This window comes from Melopsittacus undulatus, chromosome 7 (assembly GCF_012275295.1).
Source record: "Melopsittacus undulatus isolate bMelUnd1 chromosome 7, bMelUnd1.mat.Z, whole genome shotgun sequence".
NCBI lineage: Eukaryota > Metazoa > Chordata > Aves > Psittaciformes > Psittaculidae > Melopsittacus > Melopsittacus undulatus.
The window spans coordinates 23,926,640-23,952,182 of record NC_047533.1 but is presented as its reverse complement, the minus strand read 5'-3'; the positions used below and the strand labels follow the sequence as shown (position 1 = coordinate 23,952,182).

General features: G+C 41.0%; 3 protein-coding genes across 8 annotated transcripts in view; 2 read left to right on the top strand and 1 right to left on the bottom strand.

Moving 5' to 3' along the window:
• FAM114A1 (family with sequence similarity 114 member A1) overlaps window positions 1-4,323 on the bottom strand; it is a 37,032-nt gene extending 32,709 nt beyond the window's left edge. For 2 of the 4 annotated variants that reach the window (XM_031048922.2, XM_013129072.3), the window contains exons 1-2: window positions 4,283-4,323; window positions 1,562-1,911 (exon numbers count right to left, since the gene is read on the bottom strand). In XM_031048922.2, the coding sequence (XP_030904782.1) occupies window positions 1,562-1,903 (342 nt within the window). In that variant the 5' untranslated portion in view covers window positions 1,904-1,911; window positions 4,283-4,323. Of the gene's footprint in view, window positions 1-1,561; window positions 1,912-3,370; window positions 3,457-4,282 lie in introns of all 4 variants that reach the window. The other 2 variants (XM_031048923.2, XM_031048921.2) reach the window with 2 other exon arrangements.
• A 647-nt stretch (window positions 4,324-4,970) lies between these two features.
• On the top strand, window positions 4,971-12,933 carry LOC101878912 (toll-like receptor 1). 2 transcript variants are annotated; one of them, XM_031048976.2, is made up of 2 exons: window positions 4,971-5,339; window positions 10,842-12,931. In XM_031048976.2, exon 2 carries the CDS (start codon window positions 10,917-10,919, stop codon window positions 12,852-12,854), a length of 1,938 nt encoding a protein of 645 aa, XP_030904836.2. In that variant the 5' UTR covers window positions 4,971-5,339; window positions 10,842-10,916; the 3' UTR covers window positions 12,855-12,931. The 2 variants fall into 2 exon arrangements, with proteins under 2 accessions (XP_030904836.2, XP_033920806.1); XM_034064915.1 differs by lacking the exon at window positions 4,971-5,339 and adding an exon at window positions 8,315-8,479 and having other exon boundaries at window positions 10,842-12,933.
• A 5,896-nt stretch (window positions 12,934-18,829) lies between these two features.
• LOC101869545 (toll-like receptor 1) lies at window positions 18,830-23,560 on the top strand. Of its 2 annotated transcripts, none has more exons than XM_031048975.2 (2): window positions 18,830-18,870; window positions 20,510-23,560. In XM_031048975.2, the coding sequence occupies exon 2, from the start codon at window positions 20,594-20,596 to the stop codon at window positions 23,048-23,050; it is 2,457 nt and encodes an 818-aa protein (XP_030904835.2). In that variant the 5' UTR covers window positions 18,830-18,870; window positions 20,510-20,593; the 3' UTR covers window positions 23,051-23,560. The 2 variants fall into 2 exon arrangements, with proteins under 2 accessions (XP_030904835.2, XP_005149191.2); XM_005149134.3 differs by lacking the exon at window positions 18,830-18,870 and adding an exon at window positions 19,440-19,578.
• Window positions 23,561-25,543: the final 1,983 nt, after the last annotated feature.

Here is a 25,543-nt window from a genome sequence, read left to right as displayed (position 1 = left end):
TTGGGGCTGTTCAGCCTGGAGAAGAGAAGGCTGCGTGGAGACCTCATAGCAGCCTTCCAGTATCTGAAGGGGGCCTACAGGGATGCTGGGGAGGGACTATTCATTAGGGACTGTAGTGACAGGACAAGGGGTAACGGGTTGAAACTTAAACAGCAGAGGTTTAAACTGGATATAAAGAAGAAATTCTTTCCTGTTAGGGTGGTGAAGTACTGGAATGGGTTGCCCAGGGAGGTAGTGAATGCTCCATCCCTGGCAGTGTTCTTGAGGTCCTTTCCAATCCTAACTATTCTATGATTCTATGATTGGGTATTATGTGGAGTTCAAGCTTCTGTGCACAAACAAGCAGAATGGGAAGCTTGGCTCAGATCACCTGTTCTTAAAAGCACCTAAAACACCAGAGATGTCTTTACAGACATCTTAATATTTCTTCAGGTACCTGGTTCTATAAAGCCATATAAGTTTATTAGAGATATTATTAGGGAGAAGCAGGAACCCATCTCCTTCCTTGAGTCCTACCAGGAGCCAGAGTTAAAGGCTTCTCTGCCTGAGTCTTCTCAGAGGTGTAAGCCAGTAGATGTGCACCCAGAACTCCCAACAACTAAATTCAATAAAAACAGACATAGGAGGTGCTGCCCATGTTTTAAATTAATGTGTGGCATTAAGTGGTTATCAGTATTCTATATTTAAATCATATTAAGAAACTGTTGTCTTAAGAAAACCTCCAGTAACACATCATCCCTACACAATCAATTCAAAACCAAAAGCTGAAGTATACCAAGATAGCTCTGCATTGTGCAGCATACAGCATCCACCAGTGATCTCCCCCTGTGAAAGAGGAATCATTGGTAGAAGGACTAAAACTTTTCCAGTTTGTGGATTCCTGAAATTTTTTCAGTGGAGATGAGAATATCTTCAGCTATGTCATAGGCATTGGATTTGGTTGGATGCTGTATAGACCATAAAAAAAGCCTTGTTTTTTTTTTTCTTTGTTTGTTTTCTTTTATTTTATTATTACAATTTGGGGGGTTTTATTTCTTCTGTTTCTTTCATTTTTATTTCTTTTATTATTAAGCAGTTACTCACAGGGCTCCTGAAGGTCTGTGGACCACAGATCAAAACCTACTCGCCTAGAATGAGTCAAAAATCACTGGCCATTTCACCAAGCCTTGTAAATCATACATGGTTTTTGTAAATTGAATGACTCGAAAATTAGCATACACAAGATTCAGTGCTTCACATGCAACTTAAATTCTGTCCTCTTCTAGGTTCATTCTGTGAACTGAATGAAGTAGATTTGTAGAGAAAACCACATAAAAAAATCATGGTAGTATTACTTCTATACAAAATCAGATTCTTGGTATAGTTTTATCACAATCAAGAAAGAAAGACCAAATTAATATCATTCTGGCAAAGAGAAATTCAACTATTCGTAGTTTACATGCAGGTTTTTTGTATAGAACTCCTTAGGCTTTTGTGAAAAACAGTATGTGCACTGGACAACATTCTGTCCTTGCAAAACAGGGAGGGGAGGGCTTTTATAGAAAAAAAAGGCATTACTTACTGAACTGCTTTGTTCATTGAGTGTTTCTTCAGATTCAGGTTCTGCATCAAGGCTTACAGTCTCACTGCACTCAGCTGGCACGTCTTCCGTTGCCTCTCCAGTGGAAGGCACACTTTCAATTAATTTTTCAGTCAAAGGGTTTTCATTAATAAATATTTCTCCTTCCTGTCTATTACTGGCACTCTGAGCAGCCTGTCCATGTTCATCTTGTGAAGGCTCATGCAAGATCTCAGCTTCCACAAGGTGTGGTGCTGACTCATGAGGCAATACCTCATTGCTGGGCATTTCCATTACTTCAGGTTTTTCTTCAGGTGAGATGCCATCACATATGTCTTCAGACATTTTCAAATCTGAATACAGAAAATAAATTACATCTTTTAGGTTCCATAAACATTTGAATTACTATAAAATACGCAGCATTTACAAGCTATTGCTGAAAAACACTACAGCCTTGATGGAAGGCCTCCTGAAGCACAGAGCCCTGTGGCACATACAGTACTATTCATGTTGCAGGATCTCACTCAAGTATGAAGAGCAGCATCACTGTTCTTCAAAACATCCTTTGGTGAAGGAGAAAAGATTCTCATTTATCTAGAGGAGTCAAAGGTAAGAGCTTCCACATGGTTAATTCCTATGTTCTCTGTTAGATGTTCCCTATTACCCATGAAAGGCCACTGGTGAACAGGATAATCTGAACTTGCTCTCCTTGTCATCATTTCCACATAAGCATGTTCCTATAGCCTACTGACTGATGGAGAGGAGGATGACAAACACAGTGGTGATACTTAATGTGTTGGAGAAAGGGCATAATTTGAGATAATTGAGGACTCATAATTTGCAGATAGGAAGCATTCATTGCTTACACCATTTCTACAACACTTGTCTCAAAGGCTTACTGTTTGCGAAGTGCAATGCTTCTCACCTGCTCCTAAAGTTCCATCTGTGTGATTAAACTTCAGTTTTGAATCCAAGGTAAGCTTGCACAAGGTACAGATATTGATTTTTATTTTTTTCTGGTACATTACAAACCAATTTGCTCTTATTTACTCCTTATCTTCCAATGTAACTTATTTTTTCTAAGTATTTTCCACTACTGTGCAGTCAGCAGGCTGAGGATTCAGGAATGGGAAAGAAATGGCCATTGAGCAGCTGATTAAGGAGTGGCACTGACAGAATCCAAAAGGGTTACCCTACAGTGATTACTACCACTTACTTGTTGGTATCAACAGCATGCCTGCCACTGTGAGGACAGCCCTTGACAAAGAGTTGTTATTGCTAGCTCTTGACTGTATGTTGAGTTGCACAGCATAAAATAAACTCACACAACCCTCTCTGTAGGTGTTGCCTTTTCACTGACTCCCATATTAAATATGGTTCAAAGCTTTGTACTTTTAGGAAGGACTGAGATTGTAAGAGAAACTGAGGAACAGGAAAAAAAGCAAGGTAAAAAGCAACATATAACTGGGATTTAAGAGAAATCTGCCATTAGTTGTATTTTATTAAAGTCTATAGAATCATGTACAGCTGTGGCTTTAGCAGTCTGTTTAACTGATGTAGATCATCTGTTTGCACAGGTCCAAGAATAGCATTTGGGATCAGTGAACAAATATAAACAAACAAATAGGCACTTGGTACCACTCATATTACTTTAGCTTACACTGTAATTTAATTACCTTTAGAAAACACGAATTTACAAGTCAGAACTTTTGCATTTGCCACAAGTATTTGCAGTTTTCCATTACAAATATAGCAAATACCATAAAATGCTTTAGCGTGGGTAAATATTGCCATTGTTTTAACAGTACTCACTGTGTGATGGGCAACATCACCTAAAGAAAGGTTTTGTGTTTGTAAACCAAATTCCACCGTCAGATAACAGGATCCTTTTGCGAAACCTGTAATATCAGTACACACACGCATCATAATTTTGACGGGGATTGGATCGGAATAAAGCAATGCCCAACACTGGTACAACTTTTAAAAGATCACATACACCGTGCAAGACTGAGTTATCTTTGGGGAACCACTCAGGCCAAGGTTCCTGCAGCTGTCTGCTAAACTTTCCTTATGGGAGCAAAGCGCCTAACAGCAAACTCCCACATCTGTCAGGAAACTCACGCCGTGCCTGACCCGGGAGTATGGCGCCACTCAAACTGTCATCCGTGAGGCTATTCTGATCTAAACGAACCCGGACAACTCCTTATCAACGGGAATGACTCTACAGATAGCTCATGAGGGAGGTGCCGAGGCCAGCTCCGGAGCGGGCGCCAGGCGAGCACTCCCCCGCAGCGGCCCTGTGGCGGGACCGGCGGCCCCTCATGGCTTCGGTGCACCTGCCGACCCGCCGCCCGAGGAGTTTAATCCTGTCTCAGAACAAAACCCGACCCAACGGGCGCCAGCAGGAGCGACTCCACGCCTCCGTGAGGAGCACCTTTCCCTGGCTGTTAGCTCCACTCTCCCCTGCCGCTCGACGCCCGTCAACACTTCTCCATCCTGCGGGACGCTGCGGGCGCGGCGCTGAGGCGATGGCCCTAGGTTGCCCCCCTACCGCGCCCAGGGCAGAGCCGGAGCAGCCGCTCCCTCAACCCGCAGCAGCCACGGCTTCCCCTTTCCTTTTGTTTAACTTCTCCTTTCGAGATCCCCTCTGCGGCAGTTACTAGTGAGAAGCCCGCAGCCAGTTTCAAAAGCGGCAGGAAAAGAAGAAATCGCCGTGCTCCTTACCACTCAGCAGTGCCCGGCCGGCGCACTCCCGGCTCCTTTCCCTTCCCCGCCCCGCCACGTCGGCAGCAGCGGGGGGAGGAGACAGAGCAGGCCGGGCAGCCGGCAGGGAGGCAGGGAGGAGGGAAGAAGGCGGGTTGTCTACTTCGGCTTCTCTCGCTTCCCGGGACGGCCGCCTGTTGCGAAGGGATTGTACCCTGCCGCTGCCCGGCTGCCTCTCGGCTACAGGCTGCTGGCCGGGGTGGCAGCACTGACCGGCCGCAATTATTGCCCCTCACAGTCCCCGGCTCCCTGTGGTACACGGGGCGTCACGCGGCGGGGGGAATCGGGCCCGCGGTGGGGACCCACCAGAAGCGCCGGCCAATAGCGGCTGGCGCGGGTGGAGCAGGCCTGAGTCCTCTGAGCAGCAAAAAGGGCTGGGGTTGTCAGCGCTGGTGTGGTAACTTTCACACGGAGGAGTTTAAAGTATTAATGAGCCACTGAGCTGGCATTTTCTGTATTAGAAAGTTTAATACTTCCTCGAAGCGAGCTGCACCTAAGCACTACTGAAGTGCGGTGTTGAGGAGTTAAACAACTGAGATTTAGCGTTTAAAATGCCACTTTGCAGCTTCGTTATATCTGTGTTCACAGGAATTGCGGCTGAAAGAAAGCAGAAGGTGTGTACGCATATTGCCAGTAAGTTAGTGTTGCACTGGATGCCCACAGCCGTGTGAGAAATACATGGTTGAACAAGGATTGCAGGCTCTTGCCCAACAACCTGTGGTTCTTGCCTCTAATTAGCCATACCCGTTACTCTTTTTGCTGCTTCATTTCAAGGCAAAGCATGACCTTTGTGATAAAAAGGAGTTTCACCATTTAGTAGAGCATCCTTTCTGTCACTTGTCTTCCTTGGCTGAAGAAATACTGTTGCTACAGGAAGCAAAATTGTGAATCCTTAAGGAAAGCTGTTAGGGGAGGGCCCAAAATAAAGCCTCAGTTCTTAGAAGCGAGCTTCACAAGTACGGATCATACTACGTGACTTACACACTTACCAGCCAAGTCTCTGAAGTTTCCAGTGAAGGTATGTGATAGTACAACAAATGTTTGTACCACTGAGTAATAAGTTTATTTTGAAGGTGTTTCAATGAGAATTTAAGTATCTGGGCATGCTGGTGGTTCTAGGTTAATTTATTAATGTTTAGATGTGTTTACTGAAAATGAAATCTAGAGTGGCCCTGAGGATTTCCCTCTGCTTTTCAGTGGAGCTTCTGGAAGAGTAAGGGTAGTGTCTGAGTAGGAATCACAATAGATAAAGCTCAATAGCTGGAGGTTGTTTTTACCCATGATGAACAGTAATTTTGACTGTAAGTTAGGTCATATACTGACAATTTTGCAGATTCTGTTCAAGGCCATGCATGTTTTAGACCTGCAAGACAGTATTAATCACTAATCTAAAGTTATTTCTTCATGGTGAAATTAACATTAAGTGTGTAAATATGTAGTCTATTGGGGCAGAAACAAAACATTATTTGTTTCCTAGGTCCCTAAATTGCGTTCTTGAATTTAGCACTTTTATTTTCTATTTTTTTTTTTCACTTTTCAATAATTAATTTCACTTGTATTTGCTCGCTATGATAGTATTGCAAGAGGTTTTGACATAAATGAGCAATAGAGATTGAACACTTTGACACATCTCAGATTTCCCTGAAGTTTGTTATTTACTGTGTCATTATCAGCCTAATGGGTTTCAGTAAAGATACTTGCCTTTAAATAAATAGATAAATACAAAGGAAACATGGAAGGAAACAATTATATTTGGCTACTTTTAACAAAATGAAGTATGCATAAATATGTGAGGAATATATTAAATTTTCTTCCAGTGATTGCACTGGTAAATCTAAGTGCAATTAATGGTAATATGCTTATTTCTCTTTTTAACATATGTTTTCTCTATCTTTATAGCATGTAGGCAGAGCTGGAGAGCTTTATGCTAGTGATCAGCTCGCACTGCCACTTAATTGAAGAGAACCTCTTGAATAGGAGTCTCTAATTTACTGCAGTTATTGAACATTAAGCAAATGTACGCCTGGTTCTGTGTTCATTAGAGTATAGGTAGGTTATATTCAGGCAGTTAAACTTGCATTCCAAAACAGGAATGAATTTTGGGAGGAAGGAAGCTTTTATCTTTGGATTTTATCTCATCTTAAGGATGGACAGCAAAATCTTTATAGCTAAGGGCAGACAATGGTGAGGCTTGTATATACCAACATTCTAAGGTGTCATTTGGAAAACAGCTGTGAATACACTTCTTTGTATTGACAGAAATGGAGAAAGAATCATAGAATCATGGAGTACCACTAAAAGGCTCATTGGCATAACAGCAGAGAGTATCAGTTGCCCATATTCTGTTGCTTACTACGCATCCCATTTCCTTTCTGGTTTTTGTATGACCTCTTTTCCCTTGAATCTGAGAAATGAAATATGATATACAGAATAAGCTTTAAAATGAAAAAGTAATTTTAAGACTATTTCCTTTGCTGCCTCAGGCATTGAAATCTTAAATAATGAATGGGTTTTGGTATGCAAACCCAGAAAGGTAGGTTGTAGTGTGGCAGCTTTGTATTTAGATCTCAGCTAAGATGGAATTTCTGACTGATATTATACAGAAATAAAGATAGATACTGGTTTATGTCTTTGCCAGGACACTAAAGTGTTTGGGCATTCAATTCTGAAGTTATTGCTCTGTTTTAATTACAAGAAAAGACAACCCCACCCATTGTTTCTATGTCCATTATTTTATCCAGTCACAACACTGCTGGAGCAGGACAGTGATAGTATTTTTCCTTTGCAATTAAATGGAAATTAAAATAAGACAAACAGTACTTTTATAAACCAGCCTTGATAACTACTTGACAACTAACTTGGTATAGCTAAATGGGAAAAAATAATCAGAATAATGCATATAAGCTTGAATCATTATTAAGTTCAGAGAGGAAAATATATCAATTCCAATGTAAAACTTGCTCAAAAGAAGTACTTACTTTCGTATGAATTTGATGAAGACAGAAAGTTGGTAAAAAGATTATTTTTCTTTTTTAATTTGCTTAATCTATTGCAAAGCATGAAAACACATCGTTCAATAATAATTAAATAACGGAGAAGTTATAATAATGTTATATGTGGAAAATGCATCTGGAGGAAAGCAAATGCTATTTCATAAACTGTCAGTAGATGGCGCAAATATTTACATAAAAAGTTTGGGCGTTTCTAGATACTGTCACACAGTAGGATAGAGTTACGGGAAGTTTTGGTTTCGTCTTTTCACGGGTGCATTTTCAGCTTTTTTGGAAAGCGGGGATTTCTGGTGAGAAGCTCTTCATGTTACTGATTATAATCAGGTGCTAGTTAGCTAAGACTGATTTATATTCTGCATTTTATTTGTAAATGAGCCATGTTTTCCATAGAGGGTTATTAGGCAATATATGATGTACTTTCAAATATGTGGGTAAGAAGTGTGAGTAAAGTTGCTTATGTTCAGTAAATTTATCCAAAGAAGTGGGCCAAATAGCAGCTCTTTGTATTAGCACTGCATTCACAGTTAAGGGAATCACAGTAATTTAATGGAAATAGATTTCTTACAGTTCAGGAATGGGTCTAACTTGATGATATGTTTCATTCATGTGGAAGACATATTTTTAACATTTGGGGTTTGTATTAGACCAATAACTTATGAATACCTTAATACTGGACCCTCAATATATTCTGGGCAGTTCTTTAGTGGAAGTTTAGACAGTTTAATCTGAGTTTATATTGGAAAAGTTTTTAAAACCTAAATTTTGATATTTTTTCTTACTGATTATACAATTGGACAGCTCTTGTTACAATCGTGCTTTGCTTATATTTTGATAACGCTCTTTCTGCTTTTTGATGAGTCTGGAGACTTGGCAATAACTTCTGAATTAAAAGGGGTATCACTACAAAGGATGATTTCCCCAGTGCTAGACCCCAAGTCAGCAGTCATGTGTTGTAACAGTTGCTAGTTTTGTTATTTCATAGGATATTCTAAATAAAGGTTGAAGGTACTCGTAAATAATTTGACTCAATGCCAGGGTATAGGAATGAGAAAGAAAATTAAGCACATGTGGAAGAATCATATCCTTCTTTCATCTAGTCCCTGGATATTGCTGTAATTTTCTTCTAAGAAGAAACAACGATTGGAAGGTAGATTTTTTGTTTTCTTTTTCAGATTTCTTTTGAAGCTACATATTTTGTTTGATTACATACACATTTGTAGTAAGAAGAACAGGATAGAGGGTGCTAATTATCTTTTCTCTGTACATGCCTAAATGTCTTTTTAGTGCTATGATGGTAAAACAGGGGATAATCTTTACAAATGAAAATCTGGAAAAAGGGTGGAAAGGTTTTGCCATATTGCCCCACCATTTCCAAGTGATTTCCAAGCCTAGTTTCATGCGTTCTTGACAAAAGAAGAACTCAGTGGACTGCTTTTTGTTGTACTGTTGAGATATCATAATATAGGTTGTGTTAGATCAGGGAGAATGTAATTCTAAGAAAGCTTGTGGAATGTTTAATGGTACAGAGGATGTAGTCCTCGAGGTTGTAGCCTTAGTCCAACAAGTGACAGCTATTACTGCCTCTTTGTAGAGCCAATAGAAATCATTGTAGAGTCAATAGAAATATAAACTCAGAATTTATCAATTTCAATATCAAGGGAAAGTTGAAAGCCTGTGCAGTCATGAATAAGCACTATGGAAAGCTTCAGGCAACAACTACAGTTTACAGGTAATGAGAGGAAGAGGGAAGAATGTTCTGAGGATACAAAAAGTTTTCTGAAATCTAGAAGGCAACTTTAAATCAAGATTTACCCATTTAAGTTCTTACCAGTTCCTCTTTCAGAAGAGCAGTCTAATGGATTTATGGCATGATTCGGAGAAAACTCCAGGAACAAACTTGCCAACAAAGTTTTCAAGCTGACAAGCAGGTATTCTTTATTGCGGCACCGGGAGACACGGGGGATAACTCCTCCTAACGTGTGTCTCCCTGTTGCTACACAAGCCATCCTTATATAGTCCCTGGGCATACATACATATTCATGAAGCTATGTATGGATTACATCATTTTCCAGAAAGCTCCCTGCATGCGTACAGAATTGTGGTGGTGGTCTCTGAGGGTCGTTTACTTCTTCCAACAAACTTCATCACTTCTGGCAGCCTTTGAAGCACGCGCAGAAGATGCTTATACCAGTTTAATTGGTTCGTTAGCACCAGAGACATAATAATCCTCCTGTCCTCCTACTTATCAATGAGTTTACCCGTAGCCTATCCTGGACACCTGCTATTCCCAGATACTCCTTATCCCTGCGTCCTGTTTTTCTAGACTGTTTTTCTTAAGACCACATCAACTATAACGATTTATCTTGTGCCAGTATGTTCTCTATCTGTACTCTATTTTTTCTATGTATTATGCACCTCAGTAATTTTCCACTGCTACTGTTACAAAGCCATTGAACTTAACATTGCTTAAAACTAATTCTAAAGGTTTATATATTCCATTTTGTGTTCCCCTTGTTTCAGGCAATACCTAAAAGGAGATTTAAGGCAGTATTCACAATGGCTGACTTAAACAAAGGGGGGCTGGCTAGCCCAAAATCCTACATTCAGAAAAGCAATGTGTCCTCCATTAGGGAAAATCAAAGCAAGGCCATTTTTCTTAAATTGTGTTTAGATAAGCCTCTCTTTCACACCAGAGACATTTGAGGTCAGCTTACTTAGATCAGAGCAAGATTTTCCGTACCCAGATTCTACAACTGGTATTTTTTTGTGTAGCATGCAAATATTTTCAGTGTGTGTTTGGTGTCCTCTTTGTACACCTAACAAATCAGACATGGGGACACCCCACTTTCAGATTCTAAATTCATGAGGTACTCAAGTCCAGACAAGAAGTGATTTGTGGAATTTCCCATAGCATAAATATAGAACTTCCTAACCCTGCCTCAGTCTGCCCAGTTACAATAAGCACTAATGACCAACCTCAGCTGCTTAAAGATACGCAGATTTTGAATTATTCTCTTGAAAACCCATTTTATGTTTCAGTCCAGGTTTTATAGTCACAAGTCCATTTAAAAAAATACCTGAGTCTAGTTCATATCTTTCAATAGAGAATCTAAGGATTACCATGCTGACCTCAAATACTGTACTTTCTAATCAAAGTGTATTACACAGTTGTGGGAAACCTTCATAATAAACTGAATCACAGTAATTCTGTTAAAAGCAGTTATTGCTGTTAAGTAAGCAGCAAATGCTAGTCACCTATGAAATCAGACATGTTTTTTTAAGAGACAGACTCATTATATATATAATACAGCATATTTACCAAATAGAAACATCAGTGGTGTTCTCTTAGTAAAGAATGCTTCTCCTGAATGATAATAGATGCCTTCATTCCTTTTTGAGTTGAAGGGACAGATGAGATGGGAAATTGAAACCTTAAAAAATCATTCTCTATGATGCCCCCTGCATAGCCATTTCATGATACAATTTGGTTTTTATTTGTTTTGCTACAGGCTTAGAACACAGATGGACAGATAAGAAAGTTATTGAACATCTCCAAGGAAGAAGAAGCCAATGTGATAGAAAAGATGAGATCTCTCAGGAACTTTTTTCTTTACAAGTGTTTGTTTGCATTAACATTTTGGAACCATGTCAGCCTGTCTGTGGAAAATGAACTCTTTACATCTGTTTCCAACAATTCTCCAGAAGACGGTTCAGACAAAAAAATCAATAGCCTGCCGCTTCTGTATGCAAATAGTCATCAGTCCAAAGCTAATTTTGACTGGGTTGTGATACAAAATACTACAGAAAGTTTGTCATTGTCAGAAATCACAAATGAAAATGTAAAAAGATTAGTAGCTTTATTATCTAATATCAGACAAGGCTCCAGGTTACAGAATCTGACACTGACAAATGTGTCGGTGGACTGGAATGCTCTCATTCAAATTCTTCAGACTGTATGGCACTCATCCATTCAATACTTAAGTATTAAGAGTGTAACACAGCTGTCAGACATTGAAAGATGTGAATTTGACTATTCAGGTACCTCCATGAAGGCACTGATAATGGAGAAAGTTGTAATCACAGATCTGTTCTTCTCACAGGATGACCTATACAAAATATTTGCAGACATGAATATTGCAGCCTTGACAATAACTGACTCGAAGATGATACATATGTTGTGTCCTTCATCTGACAGCCCCTTAAGGCACTTAAATTTTTTAAAGAATGATTTAACAGATCTTCTTTTTGAAAAATGTGACAAATTACATCAACTGGAGACATTAATCTTGCAGAGGAATAAATTTGAGAGCCTTCTCAAGGTCAGCTTCATGACCAGCCGTATGAAATCACTGAAATACCTGGACATGAGCAGCAACTTGCTGCGTCACGAGGGAGCTGGCACGCAATGCCAATGGGCTGAGTCTCTGACAGAGTTGGACCTGTCCTCAAATCAGTTGACGGATGCTGTGTTCGAGTGCTTGCCAGTCAACATCCAAAATCTCAACCTCCAAAGCAATCAGATCAGCAGTGTCCCCAGGGGAATGGCCAAGCTGAAAGCCTTGACAGAGCTGAACTTGGCATTGAACCATCTGGCTGACCTGCCGGGGTGCGGCAGCTTTACGTCCCTGGAGTTCCTGAACGTAGAGATGAATTCGATCCTCACCCCATCTGCCGACTTCTTCCAGAGCTGCCCGAGGGTCAGGGAGCTCCAAGCCGGACAGAACCCGTTCAAGTGCTCGTGTGAACTGCGAGACTTTATCCGTGGGGAGAGGCAGTCTGGGGGCAGGCTGTTTGGCTGGCCAGCGGCGTACACGTGCGAGTACCCGGAGGACTTGCGAGGGATGCAGCTGAAGGACTTCCACCTGAGCGAGCTGGCTTGCAACACGGCGCTGCTCCTTGTGACAGCTCTGCTGCTGACGCTGGTGCTGGTGGCTGTTGTGGCCTTCCTGTGCATCTACCTGGACGTGCCGTGGTACGTGCGGATGACGTGGCAGTGGACGCAGACGAAGCGGAGAGCTTGGCACAACCACCCTGCAGAGCAGGAAACCGTTCTGCAGTTTCACGCCTTCATTTCATACAGTGAGCGTGATGCATTGTGGGTGAAGGACGAGCTGATCCCAAACCTGGAGAAGGGCGAGGGCTGCGTACAACTGTGCCAGCACGAGAGGAACTTCATCCCTGGCAAGAGCATTGTGGAGAACATCATTAACTGCATTGAGAAGAGCTACAAGTCAATCTTTGTGCTGTCTCCCAACTTTGTGCAGAGCGAGTGGTGTCACTATGAGCTGTACTTTGCTCACCACAAGTTGTTCAGTGAGAATTCCAGCAGCTTAATCCTCATTTTACTGGAGCCGATCCCTCCCTACATTATCCCTACCAGGTATCACAAGCTGAAGGCTCTGATGGCAAAGCGAACCTACCTGGAGTGGCCGAAGGAGAGGAGCAAGCGTGCCCTTTTCTGGGCTAACCTGAGGGCGGCTATTAACATTAACCTGCCAATGGCTGATGGAAGGAGGTTTTGAGGAAGCAGATTAAGAATCTTTCTTAATGGTTTTTCTTCTGATTTTTCTTGGTGAAGCAATAAATACCTTATGATTTCCATTGATTGTCAATGTATTTAACTTTTTGTTACAGAACATTGTTTCTACATAGTTGTCTATGCTATTTTTTGAATGAGTTGAATTTTTGCCTCCTAACTTGTAGGCAAAATCAACTCACCTTGCTGGAAGTCTCTTGGGATTGATATAGAGATAGCAAATCACAAATGAGTTTGGATGTGGGTTTTGAAATACAGCTTGAAATACTGTAGTAAATTTTTCTCAGCATAATAAAATCTAGAGCAGGTGCTATAGTCACGTTGAAGAGTGTTTGAGTTGCTGGAGAGTTTGCAGAGCTGTATTAATAACATAACTTAGGCAGCTTGGTCACAAGACCAATTCTGCTAAAATGAGTTTGCAAGAAAAATGATGCACCCTGAGATGTCTAGAAGTGCACAGGTTGAGATGGTGCCTGAGTAGTGTTTTCTCAGATTCAGTGAAGCTTAAAAGCATAGGACCAAGATACAGAACTCTGAACATCCAGCACAGGTAGTCAAAACTGGCCATGCTACCAAAGAGGACTGAGTGAGGAAAAAAGGTTTGGAATTTTTTATTGATTTATTTATTTATTTATTTTTTCCAAAGAAGGCAGAATAGAAATAAAAAGGGAAGATGAACTACTTCACCGTTTGATGCTTATAGCTTGGTACTGCTGTGAGGGAGAAGGAGTGAATTTGCAACAGGAGTTCTGATTCTCATCCTCTGATACAGTCTGGGCACTGTTTTGATCCTGAGCAATACCCTGACTAAAGGGTCTGAGAGGGTATCTCCAGTAACAGAATAGTCTTCATCACCATTAGCTATATATTGAGAAACTCTTGACTTCTCTAATCATGCTTTTTTTCAGCTTTCTACTTTTTTAATCCTCACCCAGGTATCTTACATTATGCTGTTTATTAAAAGCATTTGGCCTTTTCAGCTGAAACACTACCTTTTGCAGCCCAGCTATGAGTTGTGATCAGAAGGGCAATAACCAGGCATTTCATTCAGTGCTATGGAAACGAATGTTTTCTATGCTTCTTCCTTCCTCTCCAACTAATGCTTCATTTGCCTTCTATGACAGGGCTACAAAAGTGATGTACAGGGGTGGAGCAGTTGATGTCATCTACCTGGACTTGTGCAAAGCATTCGACACTGTCCCACATGACATCCTTATCTCTAATGAAGTTAACTCATTGTTATGTAATGTAACTCATGAAGTTTAACCATGCCAAGTGCAAGGTCCTACACCTGGGTCAGAGCAATCCCAGGCACAGCTACAGGTTGGGCAAAAAGGAAATTCATGGTAGTCCTGAGGAGAAGGACTTGGGGGTGTTGGTTAATGAGAAAATGAACATGAGCCAGCTTCAGTGTGCACTCACAGCCCAGAAAGCCAACTGTATCCTGGGCTGCATCAAAAGGAGCGTGATCAGCAGGTCAAAGGAGGTGATCTTGCCCCTCTACTCTGCTCTCGTGAGACCTCACTTGGAGTATTGTGTGCAGTTCTGGTGTCCTCAACATAAAAAGGACATGGAACTGTTAGAACAAGTCCAGAGGAGGGCCATGAGGATGATGAGGAGACTGGAGCACCTCCCCTATGAAGACAGATTGAGAAAGTTGGGGCTGTTCAGCCTGGAGAAGAGAAGGCTGTGTGGAGACCTCATAGCAGCCTTCCAGTATCTGCAGGGGGCCTACAGGGATGCTGGGGAGGGACTATTCATTAGGGACTGTAGTGATATGACAAAGGGTAATGGGTTGAAACAGCAGAGGTTTAGACTGGATATAAGGAAGAAATTCTTTCCTGTTAGGGTGGTGAGGTGCTGGAATGGGTTGCCCAGGGAGGTAGTGAATGCTCCATCCCTGGCAGTGTTCAAGACCAGGTTGGATGAAGCCTTGGGTGATATGGTTTAGTGTGAGGTGTCCCTGCCCATGGCAGGGGGGTTGGAACTAGATGATCTTGAGGTCCTTTCCAATCCTAACTATTCTATGATTCTATGACTTATCTAACTCTTAGAAAACTGAAGAACAGAGCTAGCTTGGTTTACTTATCCTTTTCACATAATCAAGGACACCTGTATTGTTACATGGTGGCTCACTTGAAAATGTTCTTCAAAATCATCAGAGTTGAAACGTCTATAATACAGTTACCATCCCTTCTTGTATGTGAAGCTTCAAGAGCTCCTATGGCTTCTGTTGGCTGGAGGACAGAGAAACCCTGTGAAAGTCAGAAGGTGCACCAAGAATCCTTCCTTTTACTCAAGTGGGAACACATAGGTGTCGCCAGAAATTATTTCTTTCAGGAGTGGAGGTTTGGGCAGGGTTTTACTTTTTGGAAGGAACTTCGGAACTCTGTGACCTCTGGCTATGTAGCTGATGTGATCATAAGTAGAGCTACATAATTACAGGTTTCTGGTGTATGTCCAAAATCCGTCAATGAATAATGTTGGAAAGGGAGATTTGTAATGAGCATGGGGAGCAACTAAAACTTGCAGTTTGGAACCAGAAGCCCACATAGTTTTCGATTTTTGTCCATAATACATGCCAAATAATTGATAAAACAAGGCAGTGAAGTACTACACGTAGTTTTCTCTGATTCCACAAGAGAGAATGAGTTTCTCAAATTATACATATCAGAGTATTTCAAAGAATTGTTTTAGCCTCTCTATACTCTGAACACTTTTGATAAAACTAGTGCCAGTCCACAAAGAAATTTTCCCCATACATGGGGCCATGTGTAGTCTCACAGCCCATGTCAGCAACTTTATCTGCACATTTTGAAAGGCAGCCGCCCATTTCTGTGCACCCTGCTGATGTGAACATGCAACTCGTTCTAAACTGAAATTTATAACTGGTAATGCATGCCAGTTATCACAAAAAGGGAGTGTGTAAATATATTCAGGTGTCAGATACCATATCGAAGCAGATTCTTGGCATTTGACTAGTCATCTCAGTGACTAGCAGGAATGCTATTTTTACATGCATGGTAAATCTAAAACTGATAACATAGGGGTTAAATACCCTCCAAAACCTAGAAAATGTGAAGAATTAAGTGAAAGTAAATGCTTTTATGTATATTTAAGTAGTGTGTAGTAAAAAAGAAACACACGGTGGCTTGCCCTGCTTAGAACTTGGCTCTTTTTTAGCTTTAGAAATGTTACAAAGCATTGGCACTGAAGTTATTTACAAAGGGTTAGAGCAGGGAAAGGTGCATGAAGGGAAAAAAAGGCACTCTGTGGGAGGTGAAGGCATTCTGTTGAGGTGAAGACTCAAAATCTCTGTGAAACCTGTGTTTTCACTCAGGGCTTCAGTTTGTCTGGTTGTGTCTTTCAGAAACATTTACTGAGTTTGATTCTAATACTCATTTGTAGTCACTGTTTGGTCAAGAGGAAGTAGTATCAATAAGCCAATAAGCAAGAAAGTTCTGTATTCTGCATGGTCGCTCCATATTACCAGTCTGATTTCCACAGCTTTGATCCTTGTGTCTATTTATACACAAGCAAAATAGGCTTGGGCATAAATGCGGTACAGTTTCTGCTCACTTGGACTTGTGGTGGCAGTTAGACCTTCACACACAGGGTGAAGTTGTGATAGTGAAAGTTGCAGTTGAAGATAAGGTCCTTGATATGACCAAACACTGTTTTTGCAACATTTAATAATTTTATTAACTTTTCATGAGTGCTCTGGCTGTGTTTTAACTCAGTGTTTTGTACATGTAATTTCTCTTCTGCAGTTCCAGTTAGAGAGATTCTTTACAACTTTGGGCATAGTCGTGGCTCCAAATAGCTTATGATACCCAGTCAAATGTAGCTCTGGTTTCTCTCTGGGTGGGTAATCCCAACATACAGGCTGAAGTATGAAGTGTACCCTGAAGAAAGGCTGTTTGTGAAGATAGGTGCTCACTGACAGAATCAGCTGCAAACCCTCAAGAAGTATAAACTTCAGAAATGGAGCAAGGTCTCTGCACAAGTATCTGCATACCAACTATGGGAAGGATGATACTTAGCTGGTACATTTCAGGGTGCACAAATAGAAATACACCACTTTTTGGGTTTTGCCTATCATACAAAATGACTTAAGTAAACTGCAAGCAGCCCCAAAAAGCTTTGCTGAATTGATTCATAAAAATAACATTATGCAATGTTCCTAATGATTTAACAGAGGTATTCAGGAGCATGAGTTTTATTTTACCCAGCTGCAAATTTTTTGTTATGTCAAACTGTTTATTTGAATGTATTTTTAAGTCTCATAAAGAAGGGTGGTAAAGAAATTAAAGAAATTAAACATACTATGATTAAAGGTGTAGATACTTCTGTGCTTTACAGGTGTGTGTGCACTGGAGTCAGTTCTGGTGAAAGCTGATTTGTATTTGATTTTGTCCATGTGGCAAAGTTTCTTCATGGATTACAGAAGCTCCCAGCAGAGGGAACTTCTCCTTTAGCTTGAAGACAAGATGGTATCAGCTGACAAGCAGACTTTTGCTGCTTCTTGAGAAACATTCACAATCACTGGCCTTATCTTCGGTCACAGATGTCTCAGAGTTTTCTTAATGTTTTGCTCTGATTCACTGCACTGAGAAAAGCTAAATGGTTTCAGTTCTGTTTCAGGTCAGACTATCTTAGTCATCAGTCTGAAAATGAAAAATCGAAATCTTCTTTCAGCAAAGCAAAGGGTTAAATTCTTCTTTACAAAGTTAAAAAACCTAATAAAAAAATAAAGCTTCAAAGGAATCTAATGTAAGCTTGAAATATAGCTGATACTGCAATCTAGAATAAATTTTCATACTTCTCAGTTTCTTTAGCTGAATCCCTTCTTGTCTTCAACTCTTCTGCAAGGCACTGTTTTACAGTGGAGTAAGTGCTAGTCCGAGTCCAGATGGGCCAGGTGCTCCCCCGCTTTCCCCAGCTTGCTCAGACTTGAAGAATTCATTACATACTTCATTAATTTAATATTAAAATTCATTCAAATTGATGTAATCTTCATTAATTTATTAATCTCTGCTTCTTTCTTCCTTGCTAATTAATCCTGAAGCATGCTGTATTAGCTTGGATGCTTATGGGAGTGAGGTGTTGGTTTTGGTTATTTATACCTGCGTTTGCAATGCACTCACTGTCTGCTCTGTTGATTTGCTCCCTAGGCTCATACCACTGTTCAAAACGCTAATTGAATGGCTACTTTACTGGATTCCTCCATGCCCAGATTACCCTGTATTGCTCTGTTCTTTATGGCTTCCTCGCAGCTTCATATCATAGAGAATATTCTCTATAGTTAATTTTCTATGATTTTTGAAGGAAGCTGCAATGAGGGGTATCCGTGATAACCATCTGAGACATCTCTAGTGTAAAGGTGGCAGACCTGTAAAAGGTTCTGAACTGTGCTGTTTTGCCCCTGTTACTAGCTTTTGTGATCCAAGCTTTTGCTATCCTTTAGTGTGCTACATTAATTAGTGTGTTTAGCTGAGGAAAATAACTTGGCAGGGTAGAGCAGTGAGTTCTGCTTCCTCTTTTCTGTGTGTGCAAAAGAGGAGATACAGTTGATGAATTTCTAGAATATCTGCATAACTATCAGAAGCAGAAATGAAATTAGAAATGCAGAATTATTCAAACAGTCTTGCTTTGGTGAATGTTCTGTGTTGCAGATAGGTCTATTTCATCCTAAACTTACAATTATGTAAATATTGCTGAAGTAAATGTACTTAGAGACTGGACTGTTAAAAGTTTCCCTTCATTATGCTCTTAATACCTGCATGGGAGTGAAATTTCATTCTTAGAATTGTATAGCCTACATGAGAAAACCCTGTTCTTTCTACTTCCAGAGGTAGAAATTATTAAGAAATTAGCATTACATGTGAGATTCCACAGCTGGAATATTATGTATCTTTGAAACTCTGTTTTGAGGAAGCTAACCAAGCATGCAGAGGACTTTTGCTGGTTCTTCGCTCGGAGATTAATTTCACGCACAAAAGGTGGGTTATATTTGTTCTGTTGTTTACATCCTTTTTATTACATGTATTTTGGACTCCATCAGATCTCAGGTGCTGGTGTTTCTCTACTGTTGGAACATACTCATGCATTTTGAAATTTCGGTGAAAATGCTCATCTGTATGCTGAATTTCAGCAAAGAAGAAAGGGGAACAAATTGTTAGCATGACAATTTTCATTCTCAGCCAACTCTAATTTAATACCATCAGAAAATAGTGTTGGCAGGGTAACCATTGGTCCTTAATATTACTTTGAAAGAAATATCTGCTTCATGTTTTGATAGTGGCACTCTTCAGTGCTATATAGTGTGGGTGATCCCTTGCTGCACTGTATAGCATAGCATGCGCAGTAAATTGAAACTCATCTGGCACTGGAGCACAGAGAACACCTTTGTTGTTTTTATCTCCTTCACAACATTTCTTACTTTGTTCCTGATGTCCCTTTTGTTCAAGGGGAAGTTCCTCCGCATAGTTCCAGACCAAAGTTTATTTGATTCCAGAGGTTCTTTACCAGCCTGGAGTCTGAAGAACAGGGTCAACTGCCCTGGGAAGAAAGCTGGGTCGTATTTCCTTGTGCTTGTGTGTGATACTGTACTTTGACCAACCCTCCCAGCTTCACTGTTATTCTGTGCTCAGATATTCCAGCATCACTTTTGAAGACAGAATTTGAACTCTCAATTGGATTCTATTGAGGTAGAAATTTATACTTTACAGATTTACTCTTTTATTACATTTGGTGATATTACATGTGTTCTTGCTTTACTTAATTAAAAGTTGATTAAGCTTGATAGGAGACTTGGAGGATAAGGAGACTTGGGGTACAGATTTGACACCAGTTTTGGTATTATGGGTCTGTCTTAGAGCCGGCTGACATTGGCTTTGTTTGACATGGGGGAAGCTTCTAGCAGCTTCTCACAGAAGCCACCACTGTAGCCCCCTCTAGCTACCAAAACCTTGCATGCAAGCCTTGCTTGCAGTAACAGTGTAATTCCTCCTCAAGATTCTTGGCTTACTGGAAAAATGGACCCCTTTGTGCTGTAACAAAGACAAAGCTGATTAGCTGCTGTGATCAGCTGACCCTGAGGAGGTGCATGGTCATATCCTGGGTCTTTGGGGTGTAAGAGGAATATTCTTTGGCTCTTCTGACTGAAGAGATTGCTTTTGGACCAATTCCTGTGAGGGTCCATGGGGCTTTTGAAGTTCTGTCCCCTAAAGTGTAGGGATATGGAGTGTACAGAAAGAGCAGATTGGAAACTTGTGTTCTCCTTTATTCCTAAATGCATTAATGTCTGTTTGTACAGGTTTTAGATTTTTCAAAATTGTTGAGAAATTTTTATTGCTTAACATAACATACCGCAGATTGTATACCTTCCATTATAAGGGAGTTAATTTTTACTAAGATAATTAATAATTAGCATTAAAGAATGGGGATGAGGAGGACTGATAAGAACTTAATAAGATGTAAAGATTAAGATCTTTGTAAGATTAAGAATTTAATAATATATAAAAATGAAAAACTTATTGCTTGCCTAATTTTATATTGAATTTTAATTTAGCAATAAAAAGCAAAATTCAATGATTCAACTATTTCAGCAAATTCAGTGTGTTTTTTTTTTTTTCACAGGGTTGGACTCATCACTGAGACATACTGAATAGAAAACAAGGATATGCTTCTACGTAAAAAACCCAGATAAACCTGGAAAGCATAATGGGACCCCTTACAAGTATTGATGTCTTTGCTTGTGTCTTTACTTTCACGCTATGGAATAATATCCATCCAACTGTGGGAAACGAATTTATTGCTAATTATTCAAGCAGTTTGCTAACTGATGTTCCAGAAAACATTCCAGTCTATACTCATGTATTAGATTTGTCACATAACAGGATTTCTGGACTTGGTCTCTCAGATTTTGTTTCTCTTTCTGATCTTCAGGTATTAAATCTTTCTTATAATCTAGTTACAGAGCTTAACTTTAGTGTCTTCATTTTTAATGAAGATTTAGGATACTTAGATTTATCTCATAATAACATTTTGAAAGTTTACTGTCAAACTCTTGTGTATCTTAAACATTTAGATCTTTCTTTCAATAAGTTTACTGCTGTGCCTATCTGTCAGGAATTCGGGAACATAGTTTGTTTGGAGTACCTAGGATTAAGTGCCACGATGATACAAAGGTCAGACTTCCAGTATATAACGCATTTGCAGCTGCACACTGTCTTTCTAACATTAGAAGACTTTTCCCTGTATGAGCCTCAGAGTCTGACAGCCTTGAACACAAGAAGCCTCCACATTGTGTTTGCAGCAAACCGAAACTTCAGTTTTCACCTATTGTATGATGGAATGAGCACTTCAGAAAACTTAAAAATAGTTAATTTAAGATATACCTTGAGCTATAAAGATTTCCCCTCTCCTTCTTTAACGCTTCTGAAGGAAATCAAGACAACAGCTCTCATGCTTGACACTGTGGATTTACAGTGGCCTATAATTTTGCAGATTTTCCTGCTTATTTGGTACTCACCTGTGGAGCATTTGACTGTGAGAAATTTGACTTTTCAGGGACCACTGGGGGAGCTGATTGATTATGACTTTCTACCCTTATTAAGATCTACGGAACAATTAATCTCGTTGGGTGGCTCCATGAAAGTACTAACGTTGGAACATGTTCGTAATAAGGTTTATTATTTCAACCAGGAGATACTATACAGACAGTTTTCAGAAATGAATATTGCCAGTTTGACAATATACGATGCATATATGCCACACATGCTTTGCCCCAACAGAACAAGCTCATTTCAGTATTTAAATTTTTCTCACAATGCCCTGACAGATGAGCTATTCCAGAATTGTGGCACTCTGACAGATTTAAAATTACTTATTTTGCAGAGGAATAAATTTGAGAGCCTTCTCAAGGTCAGCTTCATGACCAGCCGTATGAAATCACTGAAATACCTGGACATGAGCAGCAACTTGCTGCGTCACAAGGGAGCTGGCACGCAATGCCAATGGGCTGAGTCTCTGACAGAGTTGGACCTGTCCTCAAATCAGTTGACGGATGCTGTGTTCGAGTGCTTGCCAGTCAACATCCAAAATCTCAACCTCCAAAGCAATCAGATCAGCAGTGTCCCCAGGGGAATGGCCAAGCTGAAAGCCTTGACAGAGCTGAACTTGGCATTGAACCATCTGGCTGACCTGCCGGGGTGCGGCAGCTTTACGTCCCTGGAGTTCCTGAACGTAGAGATGAATTCGATCCTCACCCCATCTGCCGACTTCTTCCAGAGCTGCCCGAGGGTCAGGGAGCTCCAAGCCGGACAGAACCCGTTCAAGTGCTCGTGTGAACTGCGAGACTTTATCCGTGGGGAGAGGCAGTCTGGGGGCAGGCTGTTTGGCTGGCCGGCGGCGTACACGTGCGAGTACCCGGAGGACTTGCGAGGGATGCAGCTGAAGGACTTCCACCTGAGCGAGCTGGCTTGCAACACGGCGCTGCTCCTTGTGACAGCTCTGCTGCTGACGCTGGTGCTGGTGGCTGTTGTGGCCTTCCTGTGCATCTACCTGGACGTGCCGTGGTACGTGCGGATGACGTGGCAGTGGACGCAGACGAAGCGGAGAGCTTGGCACAACCACCCTGCAGAGCAGGAAACCGTTCTGCAGTTTCATGCCTTCATTTCATACAGTGAGCGTGATGCATTGTGGGTGAAGGACGAGCTGATCCCAAACCTGGAGAAGGGCGAGGGCTGCGTACAACTGTGCCAGCACGAGAGGAACTTCATCCCTGGCAAGAGCATTGTGGAGAACATCATTAACTGCATTGAGAAGAGCTACAAGTCAATCTTTGTGCTGTCTCCCAACTTTGTGCAGAGCGAGTGGTGTCACTATGAGCTGTACTTTGCTCACCACAAGTTGTTCAGTGAGAATTCCAGCAGCTTAATCCTCATTTTACTGGAGCCGATCCCTCCCTACATTATCCCTACCAGGTATCACAAGCTGAAGGCTCTGATGGCAAAGCGAACCTACCTGGAGTGGCCGAAGGAGAGGAGCAAGCGTGCCCTTTTCTGGGCTAACCTGAGGGCGGCTATTAACGTTAACCTGCCAATATCTGTTGAAGCAGATGAGGAGCAGAGTGATGTTACTTCTACCAGTAGTATAAGTCAGTATGAAAATAAATGACTGTCTTGCATTAAATTATGTTAATGATTTTTTGTAGTCTTTTACAGTATTCCTAGTTAGTAGCAAAATGTAATTTTGTAATGTAATGTAAATGTAATACAGAAATTGCTATTGCTTATTCCTGGTTAAGGGTTGAAAGTCAGAGCCATTAATCCTTGTTAAACATTATTCTCCCTTCTTTGTACTAATCATTCCCACTTACCTAGATCTACCTACCTAGTTATGATTTCATAGAATTCACTATTCTTTGTCTTCAAAATACTAACTGAATTTAGGAAATGTTTTTAGTATGATACTGCTGCTTTTTGCCATGATCATATCAAGCTATATGGGGAGCTCATTTTTCCTGTTTTCTAAATATAGAAGCTTTATGTTTGGAGATGAATCCCCTTTTACTTTCACTGAACTCTGTTGCCTTGCCCTTCCAATCATCATGCATGTGAGAAAAAGCAGTTTTCGTTGGTAAGTACCTTCTCTGCTAAAATCAATCTGATTAAACTAACGGTATTTGTTGACAGGCAATGTCTAATAATTGTGCTTGGGTTTAATTTGACAATCTAATAAACATCTCATTGTTTCTCTGTTACTGAATTTGGTGGTTTCGTTTCTCTGGTGATGTGGAGTTATGTAATTATGGTTCAATGGAAATGCAAAGCCCTCTGATCAGAATCATGAGCAGCACATGTGGTGAAGCCGAAGTGGCTGGTCAAGCACCTGCCAGGTGTGTGTCATGGTAACTAGATGAAGCAGTGAACAGGAAGCTGTGGGAGAGCTTCCTTGTGTACAGAGGTGCTGTGATGCTGCTGTGCACCCACCGACCAGCTCAGGTTAACTGGCTATTGCAGTACGATGCCAGGTGTGTTTATTTCAATGTATAGCTTTGGAAAGAAGGAATAAAATTCTCTATTAAGTCCTAATTTCAGGTGAAGGGAAGTTAGCTACTGACCTCTGTGATAACACATAACTGGGATCTCCCCCTTCCCAAAACCAGGACCAAGCTTTCTTTGAGTACTTTAAAAAGGGCTGCTAAGCCCTCATACTTCAGTGGGAGCTGGTGGATGTGGCATGCTTGAAAAGCAGGTTACTTATGATGAGCGAGGTGTTTAAAGACACAAATAAGCCTAGTGCTCTGTAGGAGTTTAGTTCAGGAAGGTTTACCCTACCCTAAGAGTCATTTGTGCTTTATGGCAGCCCAACATGGTGGCCAGGGCCAGTTGGCACAATGGGGTGCTGCTGAAAGTGCATTGCACACCTTGTAGCCAGCAAGCCAGTTACAGCAGGCTGCAAGGCTCTTTCCACAGATGTAGTAGTGTTAAACCTGGGGCTGAGGCCTGCATGTGCTGCTGAAGCTTCAATATTTCCTTCTTAACAGATTTTTCCCTCTGGGTGCAGGTTCTTCACTATCTCTGTAACATGGCTCTCTGCTCTTAGGCAGTTCCCTGGGTAAGCTCTGGTGGCTTCTTTATTTCAGCTACAGCCAGAGTGATGTCTGTAACTTAAGGCTTGTGTGCTGTACGCCTCTCAGGTACTCAAGGAACCTTTTGTTCAGTCACAGAAGCCAGTGCCCATTAGGCTCACTAGGAGTTTTGTGGCCTTTATGTCTTCAGGGCTCCTCTGCTCTTTACAGTGAGGAAGCTACCAGAAAACCTGTCCCCCTCCTTTCTGAAAGACTCCTCCTCTCCCAGGCATTGCTGTCTAAGGAGATGTTCAGCATTGACACTTAGTGGCAATGTGTTAATGGGAACTCATTCTGTCCTGTTTACCAGATGAGAAAAGAGGAAGTAAAATTTCTCAAATCGGACTTTCCAGTCTCTGTAAATGTAATGCATCAGCAAACAGGGTTTTATGTCCTAAATAATGCAGAGGAGCTGGGCTGTGGAAGAGTCCCTCATCTTTAAGACTGTTCTGAAACGTAAATTGTAGGTAGGTGTGAAAGGAATAGTTTCTCAGGTCTGCCAGCTATATTGTCATTAACCCTGTAACACCCCTTTATACGCTGTCCTTCCTATGTCTTCACAAGTCTTTCATGCACGTGCCAAGTATTTCATTTATTTCCATACTGCACTGTATGCTGCAGCTGCTTAACATACACTTCTGAGTTCCTTTGATAAAGCAGGTTCAATCTGTTGGTTGTTGGTTTCTTATTTTTCTCATGAGTTCTCTGTTGGAGCTTCCTTTTCTCCTTCCCTGAAGCTCTTTCTGTTCAGAGGATACGGAAGTTGTTGATTATTTCTGTTGTGGCTGAACATAGCAACTGCTTTTCTTTGCTGTTTTCAATGAAGCAATCTGCTGTTAAAGAGGTCTTTAAAAAATGTGTTCGCAGAGATGCTTCTTGGGAAGCAGCTTGCAGGAGTTACAGGACAGGAGCATCTGGCTGAACTCTTGAAACACTGTCATACTAATGTTCATACTTGCAAGAACGGTGTGAAGTGCTGCTCTTGCTGAGCTCACAGGCCTGGAAGCACACACTGTGCATTTACATTGTTAGTGTTT